Source organism: Catharus ustulatus, chromosome 16 (genome assembly GCF_009819885.2).
Source record: "Catharus ustulatus isolate bCatUst1 chromosome 16, bCatUst1.pri.v2, whole genome shotgun sequence".
In the NCBI taxonomy this organism is placed as follows: domain Eukaryota; kingdom Metazoa; phylum Chordata; class Aves; order Passeriformes; family Turdidae; genus Catharus; species Catharus ustulatus.
Genome location: NC_046236.1, coordinates 2,454,686 through 2,481,787, shown reverse-complemented (window position 1 = coordinate 2,481,787; position 27,102 = coordinate 2,454,686). Strand labels below are relative to the sequence as shown.

Below are 27,102 nucleotides of genomic sequence, written 5' to 3'. Positions count from 1 at the left end.
AAGTCCTTTGCTTCATGGTAATTCTACTTCATGTGGTTCACATAGAAAAATTAGTAGCTTCACATAAAACTAAGTAGTGACTAGGAAAAATCTTCTCCCAAGAACTTAGGTATCTGTAAGTTCACAGAAATAAGCCAGATAAATAGAATTCCTCACTTTTCCCACAAATTTCAATGGAAAACAAAAGAAAGATAAGCTGACTCTCTTTCAGTGCAGCCCAATCAGCTCCCACACAACAAAATTATGTCTCCAGACTCCAAAACAATTATGTCAACTTTCAGATGCTCTGACCTTCACTCATAACACAAGTATCTCTTCCTTAAGCAGAAGCATCTCTTCACTGCAGAGATTGCTTTTCATGGTTTTTTATTTAAAAAAAATAAAATTAACTATACAGTACTCCACAGTGATGTGAACACCTCTTCAGAGTACAGGACACACTTTCATGTCAGAAAACGCAATTTTTTCGCAATTACTAACACATCAATAAATTAACATTTACATGTTAATAGACTACAGTGACAACAGCTACTGATGTACGAATAGATAAAATATCAGAGATAAAAATTGACCTTTTTCTACATATCAGAACATGGTGGGTTTGCCATCAAAATTTTATGAAGGAACTGTACCAGAACAACCCAGACAAGAGATAAGGTACAGAGCAGGGGCAGCAGCCAAAACACTGCTCTAAGCTCACACCTGGAAAACAAAGAACTAAAAAGCAGTAACTGTATCAAGCAGGGAGCCAGAGCAGTGTCCCCTGACAGAGGCAGATACTTCCAGGTATATATTCCCTGCCTGATCCACAATGGCTGCCAAATAAGGCTCTTGCCTTTCCCTTTCACAGTTTGCATTAGCTTGGCAATCTATGTGAAATTTGATGTTTCCAGATCAGTTCCTCCATATATAAAAAACATTCGCTGCATGGCTGCTGACAGTGGTCCTTGACAAGAGGAGCAATTGCTACACCTCTCCCTTCAATCTCCAAGTGTTCACATTGCTTTAGAAGATGGTGTTGTCTGGCAGTTAAATTGAGATTCTGCACACGAGAAATCATCTGCTTCCTTTCTGCAGGATTATTCTACTCTTTTCTAATTCACCCTGCTAAGATACTCTCCAACTTTTAGCTTCGAGGATGTCTTTTTCAACAAGTGCTTTCATTTTTGATTACATGAAAAGTACTGCTTCAATTATCTCCATTTCACAATATCACTGGTGACTGAAATGGGTAACTACAGACTCAAGAAAGCACATCCTTTAGTTCTGTCCCAGAAAAGGATCTACTATCCTAAACACCTGCATGGAGAAAAACAAGTGCAATAAATAGAATACAGTAAATGGCATGTACATACTTTAGTAATTGCTCCTGTCTGTGCTGTGTTCAGCCCGGTGTGCCCAGCCATCTGTGGAGATACTTGGGTTAAAGTCTCTGCCAGCACACTGCCTGCATTCCCCTGCATGGCAGGGGCAGAATATTGCATTCCTGCTCCCCTTCCTCTTCCAGCTGCCCCAAGAGATCCATTCATTACCTGCCCTTGTCCTTGCTGAGGCTGATTCATTAAACTGTGACCAGAATTACTGTTGAGAAGGTTCTGGTGTGTCTGACTGAAATTAGTATTCATACATATCCCAGGTCCAGTCTGTGATGTTGCAGGGCTGCTTGTCACCATTCCCACTTGTTTTTGTGCTTGAGAGTTCAGAGTTTGGGATGCAGGTGTGGTAGGTCCAGAGGTGCTGGCTGCTTGCTTGGCCAGGCCTGGAGCAGAGGAGTCTCCTGGGTTCAGCGGGCTCTTCCCCATGGCGCCCAGATTGCCGATGTTGGCGCTGTTCGGCTGCCCTTGGACCTGAGCACCAACCCCCTGCTGCACGGGGCTGCTCGAGTTCACATTGCCAATTCCTGGGTTTAAGGAAGAGCCGCTGCTTCCCCTCAGAAGTTCAGAAAGTTGTTTGTGTTTGGAAGCTGCATCTGGAACGAGGTTCCCACTGCTGTTTAAAAGGCCCAACTCGCCATTGGGGATCAGCTCATCAGGAAGATCATTTTCCAAGTCAAACAAAGATCCAAAATCTACAAGTTAAAACAGAAACGTAGGTGAGAAAACATGAGGAACGAGTAGCTAAAATATTTATCTTTGCTACTTTGTACCAGTGTTAACAATGACAGGCATTCAGGATGTCTTTATCCGAGACTAAGAAGGGAGCGAGGGTCCCCGTGACACAAACGCCTGAGCCTTTCAGAGCAGCCATCACACACTGTGCACACACAGCCAACCATGCACGGTACAGCCCTGGCCACTAAACAGGCTTTCTGGTAACAATTTAGATGAAACAAAGCTTAAGAAAACTACGAATGTGGCATGAATACAATGATCTAATTTAACACTTAAATCTCCCTTGTTTTGGCTAAAAGATGAAGGCAGAAACAACAACAGATTTTTTTCCTATTGATTTACTCTCCCAAAAGAGCAATTACATCACCTTTTCCAACCTCCTCTGTAATCCCAAGCCACTGCATTTCACCCAGCAATTCTACCTCAACCCTGTCATTTATGTGTCCACACGGCCAAAGAACATCTTCCAGCACTGGTTCAAAACTTCACCAAAGAACAATAATGATTTCCTCAGCAGTTTGATCCCAGTCTCACATATAAAGACATTTAAGATCAGTTTCTAGTCATTGATTTGTACCATGATCTGCTACCTCAGAAGATCCCGAAAGGCACTCAGCATTTTCTCCTTGTAATGCCTTTTGAATCGAGTCACTGCTCAATGCCTGAACAGCTCAAATAATTCAAATTGCTCTGTAAGTGCCCAGCCCTCGTTTATCATGCCCAATATTGACAGAGGTAATCCACACACTCTCCAGATGAGCAAAATAAATCAATCAAATCTTCATTAAGCCACTTGAAGGAACAGCTCTGCCTGGCTGCAACATCCAGTCTAATAAAAAAGTGGTGGGACTTGTTCTTTTTTTCCTTTTTCCCTTTAAAGGATCAACTCAGGTTCACTAAAATATTTTATTGCACATGACAAGCAGCATTTGTGTAACAAGGTTATTTTAGTATGTAACTGAAAAACAGAATGTTACTTCACTGTACATAGGTACTTCCAAGTGAAAATGAAAGTTACATATTTGAAGACATAAGGACAGGCACATATAGCAATATTTATAAACATCTAAGCAGACCAACCTGAACACACAAGCATAGCTGTTCAAACATTCAACACATCTTGGAAGAGTTTTCCAGTCCAAGGATATGAACTAAAACAATCACTTCTCACACTAACATAAATGTGCGAAAACTTTATTTTGCCCCCCAAGCCAGCCCTGACAAACCCCAGTCCTCCACACTGAGCAACAAGTCACATTTTTTCCAGGTTAGAGCGAAGAAGAGTTCTTTACTAAAGAAGGATATTCCAAAAGCTTCATTGTTTTAAAGCTCAATTCACTCTTCAACCACAAAAAGATGGTGCAAGACCCAGGCTGCAAAAATGATGTAAGATGGTGCATTGAAAAGAAACAACAAACCTCAAGCAACACAAGCTGTATCACAAAGCACAGACGCATCACCAAGCCATCTCAGTACACTTTAATATCATGCATTTCATCAGCATGTGCACTTCCAATTCAACCTAACTGAAGAAAAATTAATAAAAATGGTCAGACTTGCAGTGACTAGTGCATTACACAAACAGGCACAGTAAACAAAGACAAAAACATTAAATTCTGGCTGTTCTGAGGCGCTCAAAGCACCACATACTTCAGGCATCCACAGCCTGCCATCATCTCCTACTGGAGTCAATAATCCCTCCAGGATTGCATGATGTCGGCCGTGACAAATACACCCTGCTCAGAACAGAGCCCCTGCTTCCTTCCAAGCAGACAAAGAACAAGCTAACATTTCATTTAGCAAGGTTCATTAAAATATTTTTAATTTCTCTTACTTGCTGCCTTTCCTTTCAGGTCTTTAGCTCATCCTTCCTGTTTGTCTTCTAGAAATATTCCTGGTGTACCTTTGACTCCATGATCGCTTCATCTCTCCTCCTCTTCCCTACACAACCACTCCACACTGACCATGCTGCAATCTGCCACTTCCTATACAATTTGGTTCTTCTTTCCTTCTTCCCTATTTGGGCCCAGGATGCTGGGAGGATCTGGAGGCTCTGCCACTGGTGGTGGCTGCAGCTGGAGCCTGACCAAAGCCATCACCGAGGGTGGGATACGGGGCTAGGGCTGACGTTCCACCTTTGTTAAACTGCTCTCACCATCCCAGCTCTCCCCAAGTTCAAGGTTTTACAGTGCTTGTTCACACAACTTCTGTAAATCCCACAAAAAGGTGTTCTTCCAAGCTTCTGCACCAAAATTGCTCATACTTCATGGACAATAGATGTGTGGGTACAGGGATAGCGGCAGAGAAGAAGAGACAAAATATGAAGGGGGAAGATGTTGCTGTGGATTAAAGCATAGTTTTTTCCAGCTGTATTTCAAAATGGGATGCTGGAATATAAATGCTCAATTTGTTTTTTTGCTTGGCTGGCTGGACTCTGAGTCTTGCCAGAGCCAAGAACTGGAAATGTTTTTGCAGTTTACAAAAAAGAGTGAAGAAAGCATTTGGGAATACTGCCACTTAAAACCTGAAGTAATCTACCACTCCTAAGCTCCTGTAAGAAGGCTGTACATTAAGGTTAGACATGGAAAATGTACAGCTCTGCCAGCAGGAAAATAAAAAGCAGGTAAACAACTTAACACAATGGTCCTGTAAAAATTCACCAAGAATTCAATTGTTCATGCAATGATTAATCATCTTCTTTTATACTTCATCACAGTCATGCACATTAAAAACAGCAACACAAGACACATTTTACAACGGTTATAAAATACAACAGAAAACAAAAATCTACTTCAGCATGTCTGCAACAAATCCATAAAGATAAGAGATAGTCTTGGCAGTTATAAAAAGAATAAATATATTTACACGCATATAAAAATCTGCCATAATAAGAACACGGCCCACTTCTACCAACAGAGAAATGAAAAGCAACTGCAGACCCTCCATCCTCACAAGAAGAATAGAATTGATCCCATTCTCAATGCTTCAACAATTTCTCAAAGGCAGCTACCAAAAGGCTAAAGCCAAGGGATGCCTTTGCCTTTACTTACATGCAGTCACCTGAAGCAATGGGCAGGGAACATCTTTGCTCAGAAGTCCCACCAGGTTTTGACCTGCTCTGTCCTCAAGCCTGCCACGCATCCAGCACACATCAGAGTAGCACAAGTGGTCTGGATTTTAAAGGAGAACAGATTCCCTAAACCCATAAGGCACATAGCTGTAATTCAGAGCCCAGAGCTGACTTAAGGCTGTGGAGATTCACCTTGTCATGTCTTGTCTCTAACATGCACCTCTGATCTAAACCTCACACCTCTCATTACCTCTGTCACATAAACCCAAATGTCCTCCTAACAGCAGAGCACCAAAAACCCAGAGATTACATCTTCTGGAAGGCATGGAAAAGCACTAGGCAAGCACCACACCCCCACTCTTTCCAAAGGGCTCCTTTTCCAATTCCAGCATTCTGCACTCTTCGAGCAGCTATTTTCACACATAGAAGATAACAACACTTGAGACACTTTCTCTCCTAATTTCAGTCTTATGAGCTTAAATGTCACAGTTTTCTGCCTTCCTGGACAACACTTTCAGCGAGCAGAATTTTTTTTTAAAAAAGATGTTCTGTTTCCTTCTCAGAAGAAAAAAAACCCTAAAACTATGCAGCATCCTGAAGGCAGAACATTCTCATCTGCACAACTGCTTGTGACTGTTACCGGGAGACTTCCCTAATATACATATTCAATCAATTAACTTGTTTCAATGTCACCATTTTTACCCCTTTAGCTCAGCCAGGAGAGGTGACAAACATCCTAAGGTGTTTCATTATGCCACTTATTATCTCAAATGTATCTCACAGCAAGTAGGAGGAGAACTATCAAATTCAGTTTCATTTTTCACAGCATAATCTTCGCCTGAGACGTGACCAGGAGTTTTCCTGTCACAAACTGCCTGCTCGTGGCACAGAGCACACACTGAAGTCCAGCACACAAGCAGTATTTTCACCATGCCTTTCTTTCATGCCAACATAGCTGTTACATTTCAGTGAGCCCAATTTTGTTTTGTAAGGCTTCTTTCAATCATGCCAGACCCCAGCAGACAAAGCCTCAACAGTTCAGAGCTCCAGCCATTCCCTAAAATTCACTGTCAGGTAGCTCCCCTCAATAGCCACACTGTGCAGCACAGTCAGCAATGACCACATCCATTCCAACTTCCTTTCGAGGTTTGGGGATCCTGTAATTTATTGTTTCACAAAAGACAAATATTGCATTTCATGTTTCAGAACAATTAAACAATGTGTTCATGAAAAATCTAAAATTTCCAGTAAAGGAACTTTAGATTTGTGTCTTTCCTTAACAAGACATGGAAAGCCTGGGAACTGACATGCATCTGACCTTGACTTTGAGCAGAGCAGCATCACTCCTTCCAAACACAATGTTTAACAACCAGGTTGAGAACCATGGTGATGAGGGACCTGGTTGGGCTAAGGAGACCCTGATGGCTAGATGGAGGGTGAGGAGAAGGAATGAGAGATCCAACATCGAGGATCTGGATGAGTCTCAACAATCTATGGCTTGAATAAGAAGAGATTTGAATATTTAACTAAATTTCTACCTGCGTGATCATTTAAACTACTTGCACTTGGGATGAGAAAAGGAATACAGTCTGGGTCACTCATTCCTGAGTCACTGCGCTGGTCAAAACCCAAACACTGATATGCACCCCATCTTTTGGAATCCTTGGGATTTATCTCTAGAAAATTCATTGGAATCATCATCACAGCCTTCTCTTGTTGAGAGGCCTGCAGACACTCAGGTTGGAAGGGACATCAGGTCTGCCTGCAGCCCAGCCCTCCATCTCCTCTCACAGGGCACATGCTCCAGCCCCCAATCTCCTGAGCAGCCCTTCACTGAACTCATTCCAGCTTCTCCATGACCTTCCCAGTGATGGATAGGAGGCTGAACAATCTGTAGCTGGCTGTATTGTCTTTTAACCCTTTTTGAAAATGGCTTTAACACTTGCCTTCTCTTGCTTTCCTGTGACTGGGACTTTAGAGACAACTCCTAACATCTTCCCCAACCCATTTTGATAAGACTTCAGCAACTAAGTGACGTTTCAAAACCAAAGCTTGTTACACAAACAAATCACGAAACTAATGAAAAAAAAAAAAACCCTGTTCTCTTCTAAGTTCTATTGCAATACTACCTGTATTCCTGACTCGGCTCCTGACACCAGCTCCACCAGCAGACACACAGGCCAGGATGGGGATAATGCACATATCCACACGCTTTATATCACCACTAAGGTGTGATAAAAACTACCACCTGATATAGGAAAAGCCACCTGTTCTCTCCCTGTCCTCCTCACCTGCATGAGAAGAGAATAGTATAAACTGAGATCCTTCCTTGGTCACACCAGGTTTAATCCCCAGCCTCTCTTTCCACTTCTGTCTTTTGTATCATGATGTCATAACCTCAAGGTTCTCTCTCCTGTACTTGTCCAATTTGTCTCCACTATCTCTCTTTTGCTGTGCTCACAGTGACAACACAATCTGTGTTAAAAATCTAGAAAGACCTGAGATACTGGTTTATTTCAGAAATAATTGGTAGGTTTAGGGATTATTCTACCCTTTCATAAAAATAAATCACAGATTACTTGAATGTTTCCCTATCAATTACAAAGTAGGATATGAGAGCACATTAATGGCCCTTACACCTGGCACCAAGGTTTATATAAAGAAACAAATATGAAAAATACCTAGATAAGAAGCTAGTCTCTAATCTCTTCCCAGAGGGGAATAAAGCCAAGGTAACCCCAAAATGCATGGCAGAATCAGCCCAACAAGAGTGCTCACTCTGGTCTGCTCTTAGAAGCATCAGATGGTAAACGATGGATTGATTGCCTTTGCCTTGCTCTGCTCCTCTCCAAAACCATCCTTCCTCTTGTTTTCCAAGGTATCCTCACTATTTTGACACAGTTGCCATGTCTGCTCTTGTGAGTAAGTCTAAAATTCCACCCAGCAGCATCCACAAGACACACATGGCTACTGTCCCAGTGCACATGGTTACCAGGCTAACCCTCTTACAGACCAGAAGGCTTCAGTAAATTTATTTACCATAAGAAGAGAAACCCAGAAACCTTCCAGAAGGAAGAAGAGGCAATCTGCATATGGACTGGGAGACACCACACTGGCAACATCAGCTTCTCATTCACAAGACCATCCTGATGAAGATTAAATACTTTAAGGTTCTTGGAGCACATTAACATGAACAGAAGCGAGACTGCCCTCTCGTCCTATCACAAACACACACATCGTGCCTCTTGCCCAAATTTAACAGCTGACACAACATTTAAGTTCAGAATGACCCTTCTAAAAGGAATCATCTGAGAGTCTGGTAATTAATAGTGGGCACTTGCTTAAGTCAGCATGAAATGCACAGTCTGTACCAAGCCAGTGTCTGCTCGTGCCTGCCTTGAGATGGCTCCCACAGCTTCCCTTGCGGCTGTGCCACCCTCAGTGCCCACCTGGAGAGGGAATCAGCACATAACACACAAGGACACAAATTATCTTGACAAACAAACTTTAGCTGTTACATTCCCTGGCCAGAGACCTCTTAGTGAATATACTGCCAACACGGGTGGTTCAGGTTTTGAAGTGCTCAGTTCCTCCTGCTCCCCACAATGACAGTGTCAGCGGTGAGAACTCCAGCTCAGTTCTGGCTCAGGAGCTCCTTTTAGCTACACGAGCCCTTCCATGAAAATTCCCACCTTAATACAGTTTCTCCAACAGAACCACACAACAGGCCTATTCTGGGAAGACTGAAATATATAAATATGTACTTGAAGTAATATTATGAAACAAGTTAAAAAAAAAAACCCTAAGCAACATTACTATGAAACAGGCAAGTCTGGGGTCTCCTCTGTGATGTATAAAAGCTGCAAGAAGTATCTATTCCATTCTTTTTAATGCTACTTTTTCCTCCCTGTTTCTGATTCAAATTTAACTGTCTTCTGCTTGGTAACTCAAACTCAGCTGTGCAAGGACATACAACCCAAACCAAACCATACATGAGGAAGCAACAGCAGACTGGAACTTAAAACTAATGATTTTTGTATATTTATATCTAAAAGAGCTTCCAGCTGTAACTGACAATACAAAAAACCCCAATTCCCCCATGAATCTTTTACTTTAAAGCACTGATTTCAGTGAGATGAGACTGTTTTGAACCATTCTCATTAATACTTTCCTTTAGGGACTTTATAAACTTAGGAAAAAACTTCACAGCTATTCCAAACCAGTCTCACACTCAGTACTTACTCAACTCAAGCCACTTGGTAATTTCCCCATCTCTTTTCTCCATGAGGTGACATACATGAGAGATGACACAGAAGTGATGTCATCAGCAACACCCACTAACCCAGCTACTGAAATAGTGGCAGAGCAGGAGAGCAGCTCGTGCTCTCCTGGTGACATACATAGACAAGGGCTGAAATGTAATTTTTATAAATAAAAATATTTTTATAAAGAATTTAATCTAATATTTTATTTTAATTGAATCCCATTTTACTTCTCACTCTGCAGCAGAAGGTCTCCAGCTCTGATTCCTGTCTCTGTTGTGTCCAACTGCAGCAGAAAGATGGCTGGGAGACTGGGAGGAAAAATCATCCAGTCACTACTTTTCCCAATGCTGTCTTCCCAAGGAATCTTTCACAGCACTAAAGGTGACCCACAAGAAAGTGGAGGATTATTTTACAGACTTACAGATGCATAAATAAAAATATACCCACACACAAACTGCAATCCAAAGATACTGTATTTATCCAGTGTCATAAATGAGATCCTTGTTTCTCAATGGTGGTAAATATGAAAGCAGGAAAGGAAGGGTATGTTAAGAGATTTTGATTATCAGTTATAATTATCACTGCTAATAGAAGTTGCAGTTTTCTTTTAATTCACACTTGTGATTCTGCAAAATACTTAAAGAGTATTTTCTGAAGCATCTTTAATAAAGAGTTTTCCAAATAAACAATTTAGGTTCTCACTGTATCTTAGACATCTGAGAAGACAGATGGAAAACATCACATATGTTAAAAGGAAGATTTACAAAGCAAAAATTCTTGAAAGTGTAAACCAAATTAGGGTGGAAGTGTCAGATTTCTAAGTTATCCCTCATGTTTTTTCACTGTATGAGAACAAACTCCAGAATTTTTCAAACTGGTTTTTTCAACCACCCCTCCACCCTGATCTCACATTAACCTGCACTATCTTGTTAACAAGGTGAGGAGTTTTTTCATGTTCTTCCCTCTTAGCAGGTAGCAACAGTAAATAAAATATCTAATAAAGAGAAACACTAAGAATATGTGGGGGGTTTTAATGTGAAGCTGCAGGTATAATAAAAAAGCACAGCATGTTGCTGTAGAAATAATTAATGGCACGGGACGATGACACCAAGCAATGTCCAGCCAAAACAGAAAGTGAATAATCTACAGAAGAAAACTGGGAATCATTTCACAAGCTACCAAGAGATGTCTGGAGTACAGCAAAGACACAGCCTCTATTCCTGCCTGCTGCTGGCAGGGCTTCTCCAGGAGTTCTATGCCACAGCACAAGACAGCATTTTCCCAGTTAACTTTAACTCATTGGAGGGGGAATAAGTTTGAAGTGTCCTGTACATGTGCAATTATCAAAGTATGAATATCAGAAAAAAAAGGAATGGGCAAAATGGCAGGACTGTGGACTGTCACATAGGATCAGGCCAGCTGATCATCTGCTCAACTTTTCATCCCACACAGACATGAGTGTCAAACTCCTTGGAAAATCCTGTAAAAGCCCACAAACATTGAGAAAGTACACAATACCCTGTTATCAGCAATGCCTCAGGAACTGGTAAGAATTAGCTGTGCTAGACTCTATAAATGAGCCCATTTCTAATCTCACAAATCTCCTGTCCCAGATCACAAATGCTGGCATCAAGTTATGCAGGTCAGTCCCTTCAGGTGAAAAAAACCCCAACAGTTTCTATCAAACTTCTAGCTAAAAGTAAACATCTTGCCTGGCATCATCCTCTCCTACCCACCACCCCCTTGGTTCCAAGAGTCTTAAACAATATAACTATTCTACAAGAAACAATATAGCCATGAAATATCCCACCTCATTTTTCCCATCCCAGAGAGTAAGGGCACACGTACCACAAAACAAATGACAAAAATAAACAAAACCAACCAAACAAAAATACATTCCCATGAAATAATTACAACTATGCACACTCCTTCACCTACAGCTTTTCAGAAAATGAATTTCTTCCCTAAATTTTCTGCCTATAAATGAGAGTGTGTTCACTTAATGATATTATCCTTTTCCTTGTTCCAGGGAGAGAATAAGCAAGCGTGTGTGGAACTGTGATTCTTACTGCCACAGCACACACACGACACTCCAGTTTTGCAGGTATCATACAGAACAAGAGCAAACTGATGACACAGGCTTCCATGAAGCTTTTCAGCCACATGGGAATGAACCCTTTAAAACATCCATACTAATGCTTTCACGTGCCCAAACAAAATCTGGTTTTAGATCACCGAGACGTCACTCCATCTGAAGTCTTCACTAAAGAATGTGAATACAAGCTTAGAAAACCTTGCTGTCTTTCCTTAAGCTACTTTGCTTTTGTTCACCTCTTTTCAAACTAAAACCTAAATCCACTGCAATACACCTATCTGGTTTTTGGCAGGAGAGCAGGATCAAATCAGGCTGCGCATCGACATGAACTCCCTCCTGCGAAGTTCTGTGGCTGGCTGGGAGTCAGCCAGAGATCTACTTATCTCAGCACGTAGGGAGGCACATGCAACGGGGCCAGCCTTTCCCCAGTGTAAAATCTGGGCCCTGGATGCCAACACATGGGCCAGGAAGAAAACAGGAGTTACCAGGGAGCTTGGCCCACAGCTTTTGCTGCAGCAGCCACACAGCTTAATCTGTGCAGGATCAGAAGTTACGGAGGAAAAATGAATCAAAAATCAACAAAACCCCCTACACAAGGAAGTGAGAAGTGAAAACCTAGCTCTAATGGACTTTGGAAGCTGCTCAGCTCACCTTCTTCCCAACTTCACCTACTTTAGGAATTTGTTAACTCCTGATGCCCTCAGGGACACCTCTGCTCTGGCCCAGATTACGCTGTGTTGTCCCTGGAACTGGTGCAGCACCACAGCAGCAGAAGCTGCAGGGAACACAACGAATGCAGACAGAAGCATGACTTTAGTGAAACCCAGACCCTCACCAAGCTACCTGCAGAAGGGACCACAGTCCAGGGGCCCCTGAACACCTCCAGCTGTGCTGCTGCTCCATTCAGGCACATTTTTCCCAACCAGCCCAGGACCAGCTCGAGAACGCTGCCAGGTCTCTGTATATTCTGCTGAAGGACCAATGCCAGCAATGCACAAAACAATCACAATGCTCAGCGCTGAAATAACGGACTGCCATAAGCAAAGTTACTGTAATTCTACTTTTTGTAGGAGTCCCTTGTTTATTCTGCAGCACTGGATGAGAACGTCTCACAACAGCCACAGAGGAGACAAATGTTTAGGTATGAAAACGCCTGTGTATCCAATAAAGCAGTAATTAGACAAAAGCACTTACTCCTACCTGGCTAGACAAGGAAAAATCTTTCCCACGGACATTTTACCACAGGAGTCAGCTCGTTCAATACGGCACAGTAATGGCAAGCCAAGTTAACAGCCAGGAGTCGTAACCTTCCTTATTGATACAAAGAGCAGCAGGGCAACTGCAAAATGGGACTATCATGAAACTTAACGATGGTCGCAGCACCCATTTCTGTTATCCTTTCATCTCTGTGCCCTTCTGCAAGATCAGACACAGGATTTAGCTGCATAGGTTTAACAGAAAAGGCTGTATTTTCAGAAGGTAAGCAGACCAATTTCAACGGCACAAACTTTGCCCCGGTAAGCTGAGGAGCTATTTTTATCAGAAAGATTAAAGGCAGCTAAAACTTACCCTGACAAAAGGAGTTGCTAAACATCACCGCATCAAAGCATCAAGAGAAATATAAACAAGGAGGAGAAAAGCTGCTTTCTGCCCGATGTTCAGGCCTGCCATCAGAGCCTCAAGCGTTTGAAGGCTTGAGCCGAACTACTGAGCCAGGCCCAAGGCAGCAGCTGTGAAAGCACGTCCCCCTCATGGCAGCCACAGCACCCACCAGAGTGGGGCTACCACTGCCATTCAACAGAACAGAATTCTGTTCAGCTCACTGCTCATCCAGGGCAAAAGCCTCAGACCCATCTCCCCAGGCTCCCCCAATCACAAAGGCCACGTTCCAGGTTGCAAAAGAACTTTCCCATTTAAACACCAGCACCAGGGAGCAGCCTGGTTTAGTTCCAGGAGCAGGCATTTGACAGCAATCACTACTCAAACTTTGTGTCGCCTGCCACAATGCACAGAAACCTTCAGCGATCCTTCAACAAGCAGCAATAACTGCTGGCAACAAACCTAGAAGTGCTTTTCCTAAAAACAACCCTCTCTTTAAGTGCACAAACATGACCCACACCCTTGGCAGACAGGTACTTTTGCCTACGGAACACCAGGACGATGACAGAACTCCATGGACACACTTGCCCAGAATACAACTTGGGGTTTGCCATCCCAGTGCCCCCCGGCCCCCTGAGCCCTGCAGAACTTTCTGCAGATGTTGGAGTTCACACATCCAGCACCACACAGAGCTCCCCGAGACACACGAGAACTCGCTGAACAGGACGTAATTAAGACTGAAGCATTCCAGAACAGCCTAAGTGAACTTCAAAAAAGAAAGAAGAAAGAAAAAAAAAAACAAAAACCAAGACACTGGCTACCAGGAGAGTCTAAAATGTCTCGCTGAAGAATTACAGAACTGTAAACTGTAGTTGTTCTGAGTTACAAAGATCATTTCGCAGCAACTTGTGTATCAGCCTTCCATATATTCCAGTGCTTCCACACAACTCAGCTCAATCTAAAGACCTCACCTAGATATTCCCTGACAATTCTTATTCGATACTGTTTCTATCTCACTTATTTAGTTTATTTGCAGGCTGAGAAGAAAAGGTTTCCATAAAAAACCCCTAAAGGACCGAAGCATCTGTAAACTGTTGCCAAATGCAGATTGGGCAAGACGAAAAAACCCACAGAATTTATCAGCTCAATTATAGTAATATTTTTTTTCCAGTCTATGAAAACACAGCAGGCATAGCATGATTAACTTATCACTATCCCTTCCACAAGATTCATTAATCTCTGAAAGCAGAACTTCGAGTCCAACAGACTCGGTGTTCTTCTGAAACCACTCTTTCAGGGATTGAAAAAGTCGGAACACCGGGAGAGGCCGGTCCAGGCACACATGCTCTTGTGCACACACGTGTGTATTTACAACGAGCACACGCTGGCTGGAAACGAGACATTCTGATGCGTTTTATTATCTACAAACCCATCACAATTGAAGAAAAAGGCACGCTAGAGACACTACACGACACAGACAAGTCGCAGTGACTGCCAGGCTGCCGGGCATTTCGGCATACGAGCAACCCCACAACTTCAATTATCTGCAAATCGTTACGGGTTTAAAGGAAAAATGCTTGAAACAGTTTAAGCCAAATGCCTTAAATGCCTCGGTCACAGGTCGGGAGGTAAAAAAAAAAAGCACAAAGTATTAACTGGAGCGTAGAACTAGATGGTCTTCAACGTACTTTCCAACTCAAATCATGCTACGACTAAAAAGCTATTAAGGAGTTTTTATTCCGTAGTGTGCCACACACAGGGATACACTGAAAAAGCCTGTATAGGGCTATTAGTTGTGGGGCTTAAGGAGTATAGAGAAATCCCAAATACCCTTACAAGAAGGTACCTTCACCTTTAAGCTGAAGGAGGGTAGATTTAGATTCGGTATGGGGGAGAAATTCCTTCCTTTGACAGTAGTGAGGCCTTGGCACAGGGTGCTGAGAGAATCTGTGGCTGCCCCATCCCTGGAAGTGTCCAAGGCCAGGCTGGACGGAGCTTGGAGCAACCTGGGATAGTGGAAGGTGTTCCCCTTGGCAGGAGATGGAACAAGACGGGCTTTCAGGTCCCTTTCAACCCGAACCATTCCGTGATTGTACAATAAGCAGGATGGTCGCTGCTTCCCATGCCTTGCCCTTCTCCTTCCCTACCCGCACCCCACTCACCTGTGCACCCCTATCACCCAAACCGAGGCACTAAAAACGAAGATGATGGAGGAAAAGAAGGGAAACCCAACTCAAAAAACGTCTCTTTCCAACCGCTATTTATAGCCGGGACGGTACTTGGCGTACGGGTCCCGCCCGGTAACTTCGACTGCAGGAGGCCCAACCCACCCCCGCCAGGAACCGCGGCAGGGCGGGCGGGCCCCCAGGCCCCCCCTCCGGCGGGGCGGTAGGGGCGGGGGGGTGTAGGGGGGAGAACCGCCGTAGAGCCCCGCCCGAGCCACCCCCGCGGCCTTACCTGTGCTATCGCTGGCGGAGAAGCCCGGCGAGTTGAGCTTGGCTCGCTTGGGGTTGGGCGGCCCGTCGAGTAAGTTCTCCGCCATGGTGGCCGAAGCGGCGGAGCCGGTGATCGTTGTCGGGGGGTGCTCGGGGGGGGCCGAGCTCGCTGTCCCCGCTCCTCCGCCGCACGGGAACCCAACAGCGCCGCTCAGTGCCCGGCCGGCCGCCCCCGCTCCCCCATGCCGGGCCGCCGCAGGCCGCAGGGAGGAGGGCTCGGGGCGGGGAGCGAAGGGCCCAGCGCCCCCTCCCTGCCGGCCGCGCTCCTCCCGGGCGCTCCCCCCGCCGCGGTGCCCGGATGGCGGCTCAGGCCGTCACTCGGGGCGCATTCCGCCCCCCCACACGCTCCCCTCGCCTCGCCCCGTCCCCTCCCCTCCGCGGCGGCGGCTTCGCCCCGGCCCCCGCCCGCCGCCCGCCCGCGGCCGAGGTAGGGGAGGGAGGAGGGGGGGGAGGAGAAGAGAAGGGAGCGGGGGGGGGGGGGGGAACAAAAATTAAAAAAAAGGAAAAAAAATCACCAAAAAGCGGAAAAACGCGCCGACCCCCCAAAAACGCCCCAAAACAATGAGCGCGGCGCGGCGGCGGCGGCGGCTCCCGGTGGCGGCGGCGGCGGTCGGTTGGCTCCGGGCGGCTGCGCCCCGCTGGCTCGAGCCCCCTGTGCGCGTCGGCGGCGCTCGGCGCGACTGCCCCGTGCGGCGGCGGGGCGGCCCCGCTGCCCCGGCCCGGCCCGGCCCGGCCCGCTCCGCCCGCGCCGCGCTCCGGCTCCGCGACAAGATGGCGGCTGTTGATTCCTCAATTAAAAAAAAAAGTTTTTTTTTCTCTTCTCTTTTCCAGAGCCCTCGGGGGCGGGGCGGGGGCGGGGCCTGCGCGCTGCGTCACCGCGCTCGCGGAGCGGCCCCGCCCTGCCGGAAAGGCGCGCGCGGCGCCGGAAGCGCCCGGTGCCGTCCTCAGTTGCTCCGCTCGGGGTCTCGGGGACGGCGGGGGCGTCGGGCGGCGACCCCGCCCCACACACCGTGCCTGGCGTGCCGTGCGCTCGCTCTCCCCCGCCGTGCCCCGCCTCGGTGCGCTCCGCTACCGCCTCGATCTCCCCTGTTTGCTTCGGTCGGGGCTCCCCCCGTCTCACTCCCTCACAACGTCCCCTCTCCATCTACCCTCAGATGATGTTTCAGGTGCCTCCTCCCACTACCCCCTCACAGTCTTCCCTCAGTCCGCTCAGAGTGCTTTTCTTCCCCCCCGCCCCACCCCAAAGTCCTCGCCTCGGTCTTCCCCGTTTGCTCCTGTCGGGGCTCCCCCTCAGGACCCAGAGCTGTCCTCTCACACTGTTTCGTGTCCCCTCCGATGTCTGTTCCCATCTGACAGCGTCCCCCGCACTCTCGCCTCAGTCCCACCAGAGATGTCTCAGTGTTCCCCTCACAGCGACCCCTTCGAGTGTCCCCACAGTCCCCCTTTCCCCTCAGTGCCCTCATAGTGACCCCCACAATCTCCCCTCGCAGTCCCACCATGGATGGCTCATTGACCCTTCAGAGTCTTCCCTCAGTCCCTCAGAGTTCCTTCACTTCATTCACCAGCCTTCCCCCCCAGAGTCCCCTCTCTGACTCCCCTCAGATGTTGCAGTGCCCCCCTTAGTGTCCCCTCAAGTCTCCCCATGATCCCCCCTTCCCCTCTCAGTCCTTTCAGTCACCCCCACAATGTCCCCTTTCAGTCCCACCACGCATGGCTCAATGCCCCCTCACAGTCTTTTCTCCCCTCATACTCCTCAGAGCCCCCACCCCAGCCTCTCCCCTCAGTTCCACCATGGATGTCCCCTCTCAGCCTCCCTCAGTCGTCCTCAGTTTTCCCTCTCAGACTCCCATCAGTTCCTCCCAGACACATTTCCAGTCTGCCTTCTCAGCCTCACCATGGATGTCCCCTCTCAATGCCCCCGTCGCAGTCTCCTTTCTCAGTTTTCCTTCAGTCACCTCTCAACTTCCACTCTCAGTCCCACAGAGATGATCTCTCTCAATGTCCCCCTCAGAGTGTCCCCTCTCAGTCACCTCCTGCAGTTTCCCCTCTCAATCCCACTGTAGACGTTCCCTCTCAACATCCCCCTCACAACATCCCCTCCCAAGCTCTCTGAGTGCCCTCATGCCCTCAGAGCAGTCACACACAAGGGTGAGTGTTCCATTGGAGCTGACCCACTCTCAGACACCAGCATCAAACCCAGCCTCACTTCACAAACACTTTCTGCTCTGTCTAGACAGACTTCCCCAGCCCAAAACAGGTTTAGAAGACCGGAGCTCACATACTTCCATGGATTTCCATACTGGTTCCCAACCTGAGAATCAGGTCGTATAAGCCCCGGTGACGTGTGTGGCAGCAGAGCTCCTTGTACCCAAACTGGTTGCTTGGGGCTGTTTTCATCACCTTCATGTTGGAATGTCCTCCAAGGGCAGCCACAATGGGAGGAGAGGCTGGAGAAGGCTGGACACAATTCTAAGGATGTGTTGATGAGCTCCATAAGCTGAGATGGATTCAACAGCAAGAATTTATTGGTTTAAAGGAGATCTATAATGACAGATTCCTTTGCAAAGAGTAAGTCTGCCTTTTGTTTACTGCAAAACTTGAATTCATTACATTTACTTCTACATTTGCATGAATTTCACTGCATTTACTTGCAAATTCTGTATTTATTTACATGGTGCCTGTCCTTGCTGAGGTCTGGCTGTAATCATGTGGAGGTCTCTGACAGGCCTCTGCTTCTATCACTGTATTACTCATTAATTACACAAGTAAGGGCTCTCTGGTTATGCCTGCTTTAATTTCCTTCAAAAGCACTGAGTTCCCATCTGTTTCAGGATCTTTAGTGTGGGACAGGGTTCGGTGCCTCACAGATATAAAAGCAGCAGCTCTTGTCCAGTAGCATTTTACTGTGGTATAAAGCATTTATCCCAGTTTAGGTTAAAGGAAAGTGTTTTGCTGTTGGAGGTGATGGCTCCTGCTTCAACTTTGTAACAAGTTTGGTTGGTGCATTTCAAGCTTCATCTTAGATCACTCTCTGTGCTTGCTTTGGCCATTACAGCCTGGGCGACCTGAGCTCAAACCCAAACGAGTCTGTAGTTTCACAATTACATCACTTATGGATATGCTGGAGTGGCTGACACCAGGAGCCCTCCATAGCACTTTGCACCCCTCATGACCCCCTTCCCTGCTGCAGCCCTAACTCTGCAGCTCCAGGATGAAGTCAGGATGGAGATTTACCACAGGGGGCAGATCCTGAGCAGTCCCACAGCTCTACCCATCTCCAGAGGATGTTCATGCTGCCTGGTGCTGGGCAGCACACCTGTGTTACACCAGTACTGCAGCCCTGACCACACAGCAGCTGAGCCAGGGGCCCTGACAGCCCGTGCTGTGACAGGAGCTGCTGTGGAGGTGCCTCTGAGGGAAATGCCATGTATCCACTGTTGGGAATGGGGAGAAAAGCAGAGGATGTGGAGGCCATGATGAGCTGGGAGAGCTCCTCTGTCTTTACAGCCTATGCCAGGCTTGCCACATCGGTGGAGTCAGAGCAGGGCTGAGTCCCAGGAACAGGGTGGGAGGGAAAGGAGGTGCTTTGGAGGGAGGGAATCCTTTACCCCAGGCAGTAGGGGCAGAGGAGGAGGATCCTACTGCTGCTGTGTCCTGCAGCTTCTCCGTGCTCAACAACCCCTTAGGATGGCCCCAGATGCCCTGTTGGATCACAACAGCACTGGGTTAATGGCAAGAGGGAGAGGAAGACCTTGCCCCTGGAAAGAGGGCTATGATTAAATACCCTGAAGGCCTAAGAGTACCTAGCCTGGGGTACCACAGCCCTTTGGTATCAGCATTGCAAGACTTGGATGGCCTCACCCACTAGTAATGCCAAACATGGAACAAGCTCAAACAGAGTAGGAGGATTTAATGAAGAGAAACTCTTTGAAAGACACTACCTATCAAATACATCAATATTCCCAGTCTGGACCCCAGTGCATGGCTCCCTGCTCCCCAGCTGATGGGTAAACCCTTGAAAGGATTCCTGAGGTCTTCATTTGCGGTGCTCAGGAGGGAGGGTGAAGCAGGTGCTTAATGGATAACTCCTTTATTCAGGGACTAGTTCCAAAAGAAATTGCATAATAAAATCTGCACTGCTGCAGCCCATTGCCAGACTTCCTGTCTCCAGAACTAAGCTGCTTAAAGACACAGTTCCTGAGATCCTACCTTCCTTCCCCACCCAAAACATGGAAGAATCATTTCTATAGCTTGTGACCTCAAAACCTTACAGCGAAACAATTAGCAGTGTTTGAGTAACTTCTGAGGAGCTCTGCCCTGTAACTGGCAGTCACTGTGGCACCCTCAGAGGAGTTCTCATTGGGAATGGGAGTCTGTTTTTCCTGGTAATGTTATGTCCCAGCACCTGGTGGCCTTACCATCTACACGTGCTGCCAGAGCTGTTCCAGGATGGAAGAAAAGCCCAGAGCCTGTTGTCTCCTCTCTTGCCGGCCGCTACGGAAGGTGCTGCCTATTCTTTCTCCAGGCACGTCTGTTTACACACACCCTGCACTCATGGGATTGTGGAGCAATTTTATGTGAAAGAACTGTTGTTTCTGGCTTCTGATTTTCATTGTGTGTGTGAATTCCGTGGTGTTCAGGAAGTGGTGGTAACCCAGGGACCGCAATCACAGCACTGTTTTGTGTTTAGCTGTGTGTCTGTGAACTTCTGCAATCCCTTGGCTCCTTGGGTCACACAGCCTGACACACATCCCAAAGGGTCTTCTTGCTTCATTTCATGCAGAAAGAGTATTTGCAGGTGGCTAAACATGTTCTGTGGGTGATATCCCACAAGCACCAGCCAGATCTGATTCTGCTCTCCTTTTCAGTCAGTATTCATTGATGTAAAGCCATTTCCTACCTATTTGTTGAATAGAGTCTGTGGGGACTCAATGCAGACTTGGAATTTTCTGCAAATTGCTCAAAATCCTGCCCATCATCTGTCAGGACCATCTAACTCTGATGTGGAGGAACTCCCCAAGTAATGGCTAAGGCCACCTCACCAAAGCAAGAGTAGCAGTTCAGGAAAAACAGAATCTTCTGTGATCAGCATAACTGAACCTGTCACTCTGAGGGGTCCTTCTTTCTTGAGTCCCAAATGTGAAGCCTTTTTGCTGGAGTTGCCTGTAACTTTGTCATGCCTGACAAACTATTTAGAAAAATCCGTACCAATCTTTGTGCTTTCTCCCTGGGTTGTTGCTCGACAAATCCCAGACTTTGTCTGAGACACAACAGTCCATTTGCTTTATTTATAAAGTAAACTGCTACAAAAATGTCTGTCTTTGGGCTCTGCTATATTATGGTTTCTCATCTCTCTGACACCAGCTTGCAACCTGCCCCACAGTCAGTTTGAAAATCATATTTCTACCCATAAAATAGTAATCTGGGTAATCTGGGCAAGTTTCATATCTGCCAGCTCCCTTTTAGCAGTTGCAATTAGTGGTTTATGGGTGGTTTCAGCCAATGTGGGCCGAAATAAAGACACAGAACATTTTTTCCCCTGCAGATTGTGGTTAAAGATCCCTTCCCTGAGCACAGAGAAAGGCAGGATGCCCATAGATACACTCAGGCCACTTGAGATGGGAAGCTTTCAGTGTTTCCCACCTCCCTGCCTGGTCCCCAGTTATAGGTGTGGCCTTCCCATGGCACCATCAGTAGGAGAGGGCATTCACAAGCTCTTCAGGTGCTGTCACTCACAGCTTGGCATGAGCTGAATCCCAGATGCACAGTCTGAGCCTGGGTGCTGAGCTGTGAGCTCAGGCATGAGCACTGCTCACACTCCCTCTGCCAAATTCACTGCAGGCTCCACCTCTTGCTTGAACCCCTAGCTAGGAGCAAAACCTCATCCTTCCCACCAGGGCTGGTGCTTCCCTCCATTCATTCTGTTCCCTCAGCTCAGAACCATGGCCTGTCAGCATCTCAAACTGAGGGACTGGGTGATTCCTCACCCCTTGGAAAGTGTCTCCAGATTCCTCCTATCCCATTTCTATCCTCTGCTCATTCCATGATGGCATCACAGAGACAAGAACTTCCAGTACCTACAGGGAACTGAAAGGAAGGATGGGGCAAGACTATTTACAAGAGCATGTAGTGACAGGACAAGGGGGAATGGGCTCAAATTGAGAGTAGGTTTAGCTTAGATATCAGGAAAAAAATTCTTACCTGTGAAGCTGGTGAGGCCGTGGCACAGGGTGACCAGAGAAGCTGTGGCTGCCTCTGAATCCCTGGAAGTGTCCAAGGCCAGGTTGGACAGGGCTTGGAGCAGCCTGGGATAGTGGAAGGTGTCCCTGCCCATGGCAGGGGGTAGAATGAAATAAGGTTTAAGGTCCCTATGATCTGTAATCAAGTGCTCAGCACTTTTGGCCACCCTAAGCATTGATTCCTTCAATTCAGTGCCATCCAAGCATTTATTAACCTACTTGGACACAGTGCATATTTCACTTATGGAAGTAATTCATTACTATAAATATCATAATTATTTTTTTTTTCTGTCTCTACATATAGCTTGCAATTTTTTCTAATCAGTAGCAATGCTCACAGCAATGCAGTGACTTCATGTAAGTGTCTGGGGTGACATTTGCAAATGACCTTCTTGTGTTCTGGCTGACAATCCTTGTTTTTTGTTGCAGCAAAATCTGGTATTCCCAAGAAAACTCTGGCCAAGCTCACCATCCTGTTAGTCACCTGTGTGCAAAACTCTGCTGAGCCACTGTCAAGCCAGGCCATGGGGACACTGGTGGCATTTTTCCCTGCTCTGCCATTGTCCTGGTTGGTGGAGGCAGCCACAAGAGTAAGGCTCTGCAATTCCTCCTGCTCCCTGCAGCCTTGCCTGTCCCTCTGCCTCTTCTCTTCTTGCTATCAGTCAAGCTTCAGTGCAAGACTTGGTTATCTCCAGGAGCTTCATTCCTGGGAAATTCTCTGTACCTTCTCAGTGTTAATCCTGGCTCCCACACCAGCCTTTAAGCTTTTTGCTGTGGATTCAACTCCTCACAACTCTTGAAAAGCTTTATTTTTCATCAGAGACTCTGCTGAACTCCCATAATCATCCAGAGAGCAACCTCAAGCTCTTCTGCAGTGTCAGATTCTCTCTCTCTCTGCTGAGTTAAAAGCCAGCTGTGAAATGTTTTGGATTTGGGTGGCAGACAGGTCCCTCACCCTCTGCATTAGGCTCCAAGAGTTAACTCTGCCCAAGTTCTTGGAGAATGGGACTCAGGTGGCTGCCCTGTCCTTGCTCTGGCACTGCCATGTGCAGTCACAGAATCCCAGAATGGTTTGGGTGGGAAGGGACCCCTTTGTTCCAACCCTGTGCCATGGGCAGGAACACCTTCCACTATCCCAGGTTGTTCCAAGCCCCATCCAGCCTGGCCTTGGACACTGCCAGGGATCCAGGGGCAGCCAAACTTCTCTGGGCACCCTGTGCCTCCTCACCCTCCCAGGGAAGAATTTCTTCCTGCGGACTGCGCGCTCCTCCCATGGAGGAAAGAGCCCCCAGCGGTGACCAGGAAGCCTTTCAGGGCTGGGTCTTGGAAAACTGGCCTGCTGAACCAGTTCCAATTTGTATGAAATTCTTCAATATTCATCAGGGCAGGGAGGGCATTGAGCTGGGTTGACAAGGGGAATACATTAACTGCCTGTTTGTGCCTCCAGCCTCGCTCTTCCCCCACCACAAGAGTTCTTTCCTTGCTTTGGGTAAAAAAGGAGCAACTGCTACAGGATTTGAAGCTCAATGCTCACTGCTTTGGGACCAGTAGGAAGTGGGACTGGCCCAGCCCCACATTGCCCAACAAGCTGGATGATGATGATGATAACTCTTTTCACCCTTTTTCTAGCAGATAAGATGTTTGTGGAAAACTTCACCTTCTGCAGGTAACCCTGGTGTGTTCAGGGCTTCAGTAAGTACTCAGAACCACCCCCAAAGTTTCAGCTTTCAGAATTTGGAAAGCACTGAGACCTTCAGATTTATTGACAGTGAAAACACCTGATTTCCCTGCTGTGTGAGCAAAACTTTAAAAACAGCTTTTACCCCCAAAACTGGGAAAATAAAGGGAGTAAGAAAGGACAAAATTACTAAAACACATCAATACACTCACCTTCCCCTTGGCAAATTTTTCACGTTTGCTTCAAACCAAATTCTTTGTTTTTTCTTGTTATGGCAACAACCAGTTCAAAGGTTCCACTGTTTCTCCAGCCCTGTGGCTCTCTCAGGCACTCCTTGGGCAGCTGGATGCATCTCTCATGCATCCCAGTTGGATGCCTCTTGCATCCCTCCTATCTCCTTGTTTTGGCTGCCTGAATCATACCTGGCACTTCTTGGGGTGCCCAGCACAGACCTAAACCCAAACCCTTCCTGGTGACTCAGTCCAGAGTTTCTCCCAAACATGAGGGCTTTAGCTGGAAAACCTTTTTTCAGCATTAATCATATTTCACTGTAAGTTTGCATGAACTCCTAAATAATGGGTTCAGGTGAAAGTAGAGTTAATTATTGTCATTATGGCTTCTAGCTCATAGAAATATGGAATGACAAACTGGTTTTGAAGGGACTTTGAAGACCATCCTGTTCCAGCCCCATGGGCAGGGACACCTTACACTGTTCCAGGTTGATCCAAGTCCCATTCTACCTGGCCTTGGACACTTCCAGGGATCCAGGGGCAGCCACAGCTTCTCTGGGCACCCTGTTCAGATAAAGGGCATCACAGCAGGGCAGCAAAGTGGCTGAGGTGCTGGTAATAATCAGCACAGGAAAAACTGAGATCATTTCCTCTGGAAAACCTGTGAGAAAATGAGGTGCTCTACTCTGTTACTTTCAAGGTCAAAGAAGTGATCACCTCTCCCCAGCTGTGGTGCCCCATTCTGTGACATTAATGGCAAGAATCTCTTGGCACAGGATGTAATTTGCCTGGGGAAATTAGTTTCAAAAAAGACCAGAAAGTTGAATACTCTTGCAGAGCTTAAATGAAGGCTAATAATTTTATAGCCAAAATATTTTTTCTATAATAAATTATGTAGAAGGTAAGAGTAATAAAATGTGATGCTCCAGGGAATAAAACAATCCCTGTAAAGGTCAGGAAGCTCTTTTAATGTACCTGCACTTCAGTCCAGATGCATTTTAATTTGTTTGGGTTTTGTGTCCTTGGTTGGACATGATATTCCTGCCTGAGCTCCTCAAGGCCAAACACCTCACTGGCTGGACAGAGAAACCTTCCCCAGCTCTCTCAGGATATTGCTCCATCCTTTGAAGCATGAGGCAGATGATTTCTGTTACACTCCTGTCCCATTCCTGCAAGACTTGACACACTGCAAGGCCTTGGTGGCATCTGTGACCCTGTGACTTGGGACTCCATGATTTTGCTGTTACCATGCTGAATCTAATGATACCAGGATTAACTTTTACCCCAAACTGTCCACCTTGGCCATGGTGGTTAATTCCTGTGGTGTGGAGTTTCATGGCTTGGCTGTCAATGTGGTCTGTGCTTCTGTCTTAGATCAGCTGAGGTCACTTGTCTTCCTGTCTTAAGCCAACAGCACATTAGGTGCTAAGATGAGAAATCCCCATTTTTCCTACTTTTTTCCCTACCCCATAGCAGCTGATCCCAGCCTTGTGCTTACCAGGGAAGTGGAGCCAGATCAGCTCTCAATCACCCAGCCTGGAGGTACCATCATTGTCCTCCTGGAGCAGGGCCTGACAAACTACTGCACCTGACCTCAGCCCCCAGCTCCTGCACACCCAGTGCATGGTCACTTGTACTAAATCAGCCCATGTGGCCCCTCTGCCAGGTCAGCTCCACACCCCACTTCTTCCTGCTTGCCCAAAGGCTTCTCAGCTGCATTCCAGGTTCCTCTGTCATGACAGAGGATGACACTTGATGCTCATTTAGGGCAACTTACCAGGCTGGTTTGAATATGAGAGCTTGGAGAGAAATGGATTTCACACTTGTGAAACAAACCCAGACCAAACTTTTTCACAACGGCTGTCAGTGATGTTCACAGCATCCTGAAATGCTCTGGTGCAATTTGCTCGTGAGCTTTGTAGAATTACCCTCTGGGATAGAATAAATATGGGAGAATTTGAGTAGGAAAGACAATTTACATTATTGAAGTGTTAAAACGTGACAGAGCTGTTACCTCAAATCTGTATTATAAAAGTACCCAAAGATTTGATAAAATATAGCATTTTCATAGAATCACAGAATGATTTGGGTTGAAAGGGGCCTTAAAACTCATCATGTTCCACCCCCAGCCATGGGCAGGGACACCTTCCACTGTCCCAGGCTGCTCCAAGCCCTGTCCAGCCTGGCCTTGGACACTGCCAGGGATCCAGGGGCAGCCACAGCTGCTCTGGGCACCCTGTGCCAGGGCTCCCCACCCTCCCAGGGAACAATTCCTTCCCAATATCCCATCCATCCCTGTCCTCTGGCAGTGGAAGCCATTCCCTGTGTCCTGTCCCTCCATCCCTTGTCCCCAGTCCCTCTCCAGCTCTCCTGGAGCCCCTTTAGGCCCTGGAAGGGGCTCTGAGGTGTCCCTGGATCCTTCTCTTCTCCAGGTGAACACCCCCAGCTCTCCCAGCCTGGCTCCAGAGCAGAGGGGCTCCAGCCCTTGGAGCATCCCCATGGCCTGCCCTGGACTCACTTCAGCAGCTCCACGTCCTTCTGATGCTGGTGCCTCAGAACTGGAGGCAGCTTTGCAGGTGTGATCTCCCCTGAATCTCCCCCTCACCTGCTGCCCATTCTGTGGGATCAGCCCAGGACAATGCTGGCTTTTTGGGCTGCCCCTTCAATCCATAGGTACATAATGTAGAAGTACCCTGTAATCACTGCAGTCATTACATGGTCCTGGTCTCACCCCCGCCTTCAATTAGAGGTGTTTGGAGTGATCTCTGCCACTTCCAGAGGAAAGGCAGCTCCATCTCCTCCTTCCTCAGCTCTCCTGGAGGAAGCAGTGACCCTCTGCATTCCCACACCAGTGAGAGTTCCCACCACAACACTGGGACATCATGGCTTTGGTTATGACTTTGCACCATTGGCTGAGCCCAAACTAACAAAAAATATCCCGAACTGTCTGGCTTTGTAGTTTTGTGGTATTTAAGTCCAGTTGGTTTTTTTGGTTTTTTTTGGCGTGTTTGGATGTCACAAGTCACTGCATTTCAGGTGAACGTTGAGCCCTGTCACTCAGGCCAGATGAAAACCCAGTGACCCTGGGGAGAGCAGAGCTGAGCTGCTGACATGGGCTAACATGGGAAGTGATGAGGTGCCAGCATGGGCCTGGCACTGCCAGAGAGGGTTTGGCAGTTCACAGCAGCAGCCTGGTGCTCCAGCCTGATGAAAGGAGGATGATCCAGGCACCCTGAGCCCTCTCTCTCCCCTGCAGGCACAGGAAACTGAGCTTCCAGACCGGATGATCTCACAGCACTTGGACAAGGCAAGAAATCCTC

At 47.0% G+C, this 27,102-nt stretch overlaps 1 protein-coding gene across 5 annotated transcripts in view; it reads right to left on the bottom strand.

Annotated features, from left to right (window-relative positions):
- Positions 1 to 15,817, bottom strand: part of LOC117003727 (CREB binding protein) — a 95,602-nt gene extending 79,785 nt beyond the window's left edge. For 4 of the 5 annotated variants that reach the window (XM_033073891.2, XM_033073896.1, XM_033073893.1 and 1 more), the window contains exons 1-2: positions 15,598 to 15,817; positions 1,356 to 2,068 (exon numbers count right to left, since the gene is read on the bottom strand). In XM_033073891.2, the coding sequence (XP_032929782.1) occupies positions 1,356 to 2,068; positions 15,598 to 15,682 (798 nt within the window). In that variant the 5' untranslated portion in view covers positions 15,683 to 15,817. The remainder of the gene's footprint in view (positions 1 to 1,355; positions 2,069 to 15,597) is intronic. The other variant, XM_033073895.2, reaches the window with a different exon arrangement.
- Between the last annotated feature and the right edge of the window lie 11,285 nt (positions 15,818 to 27,102).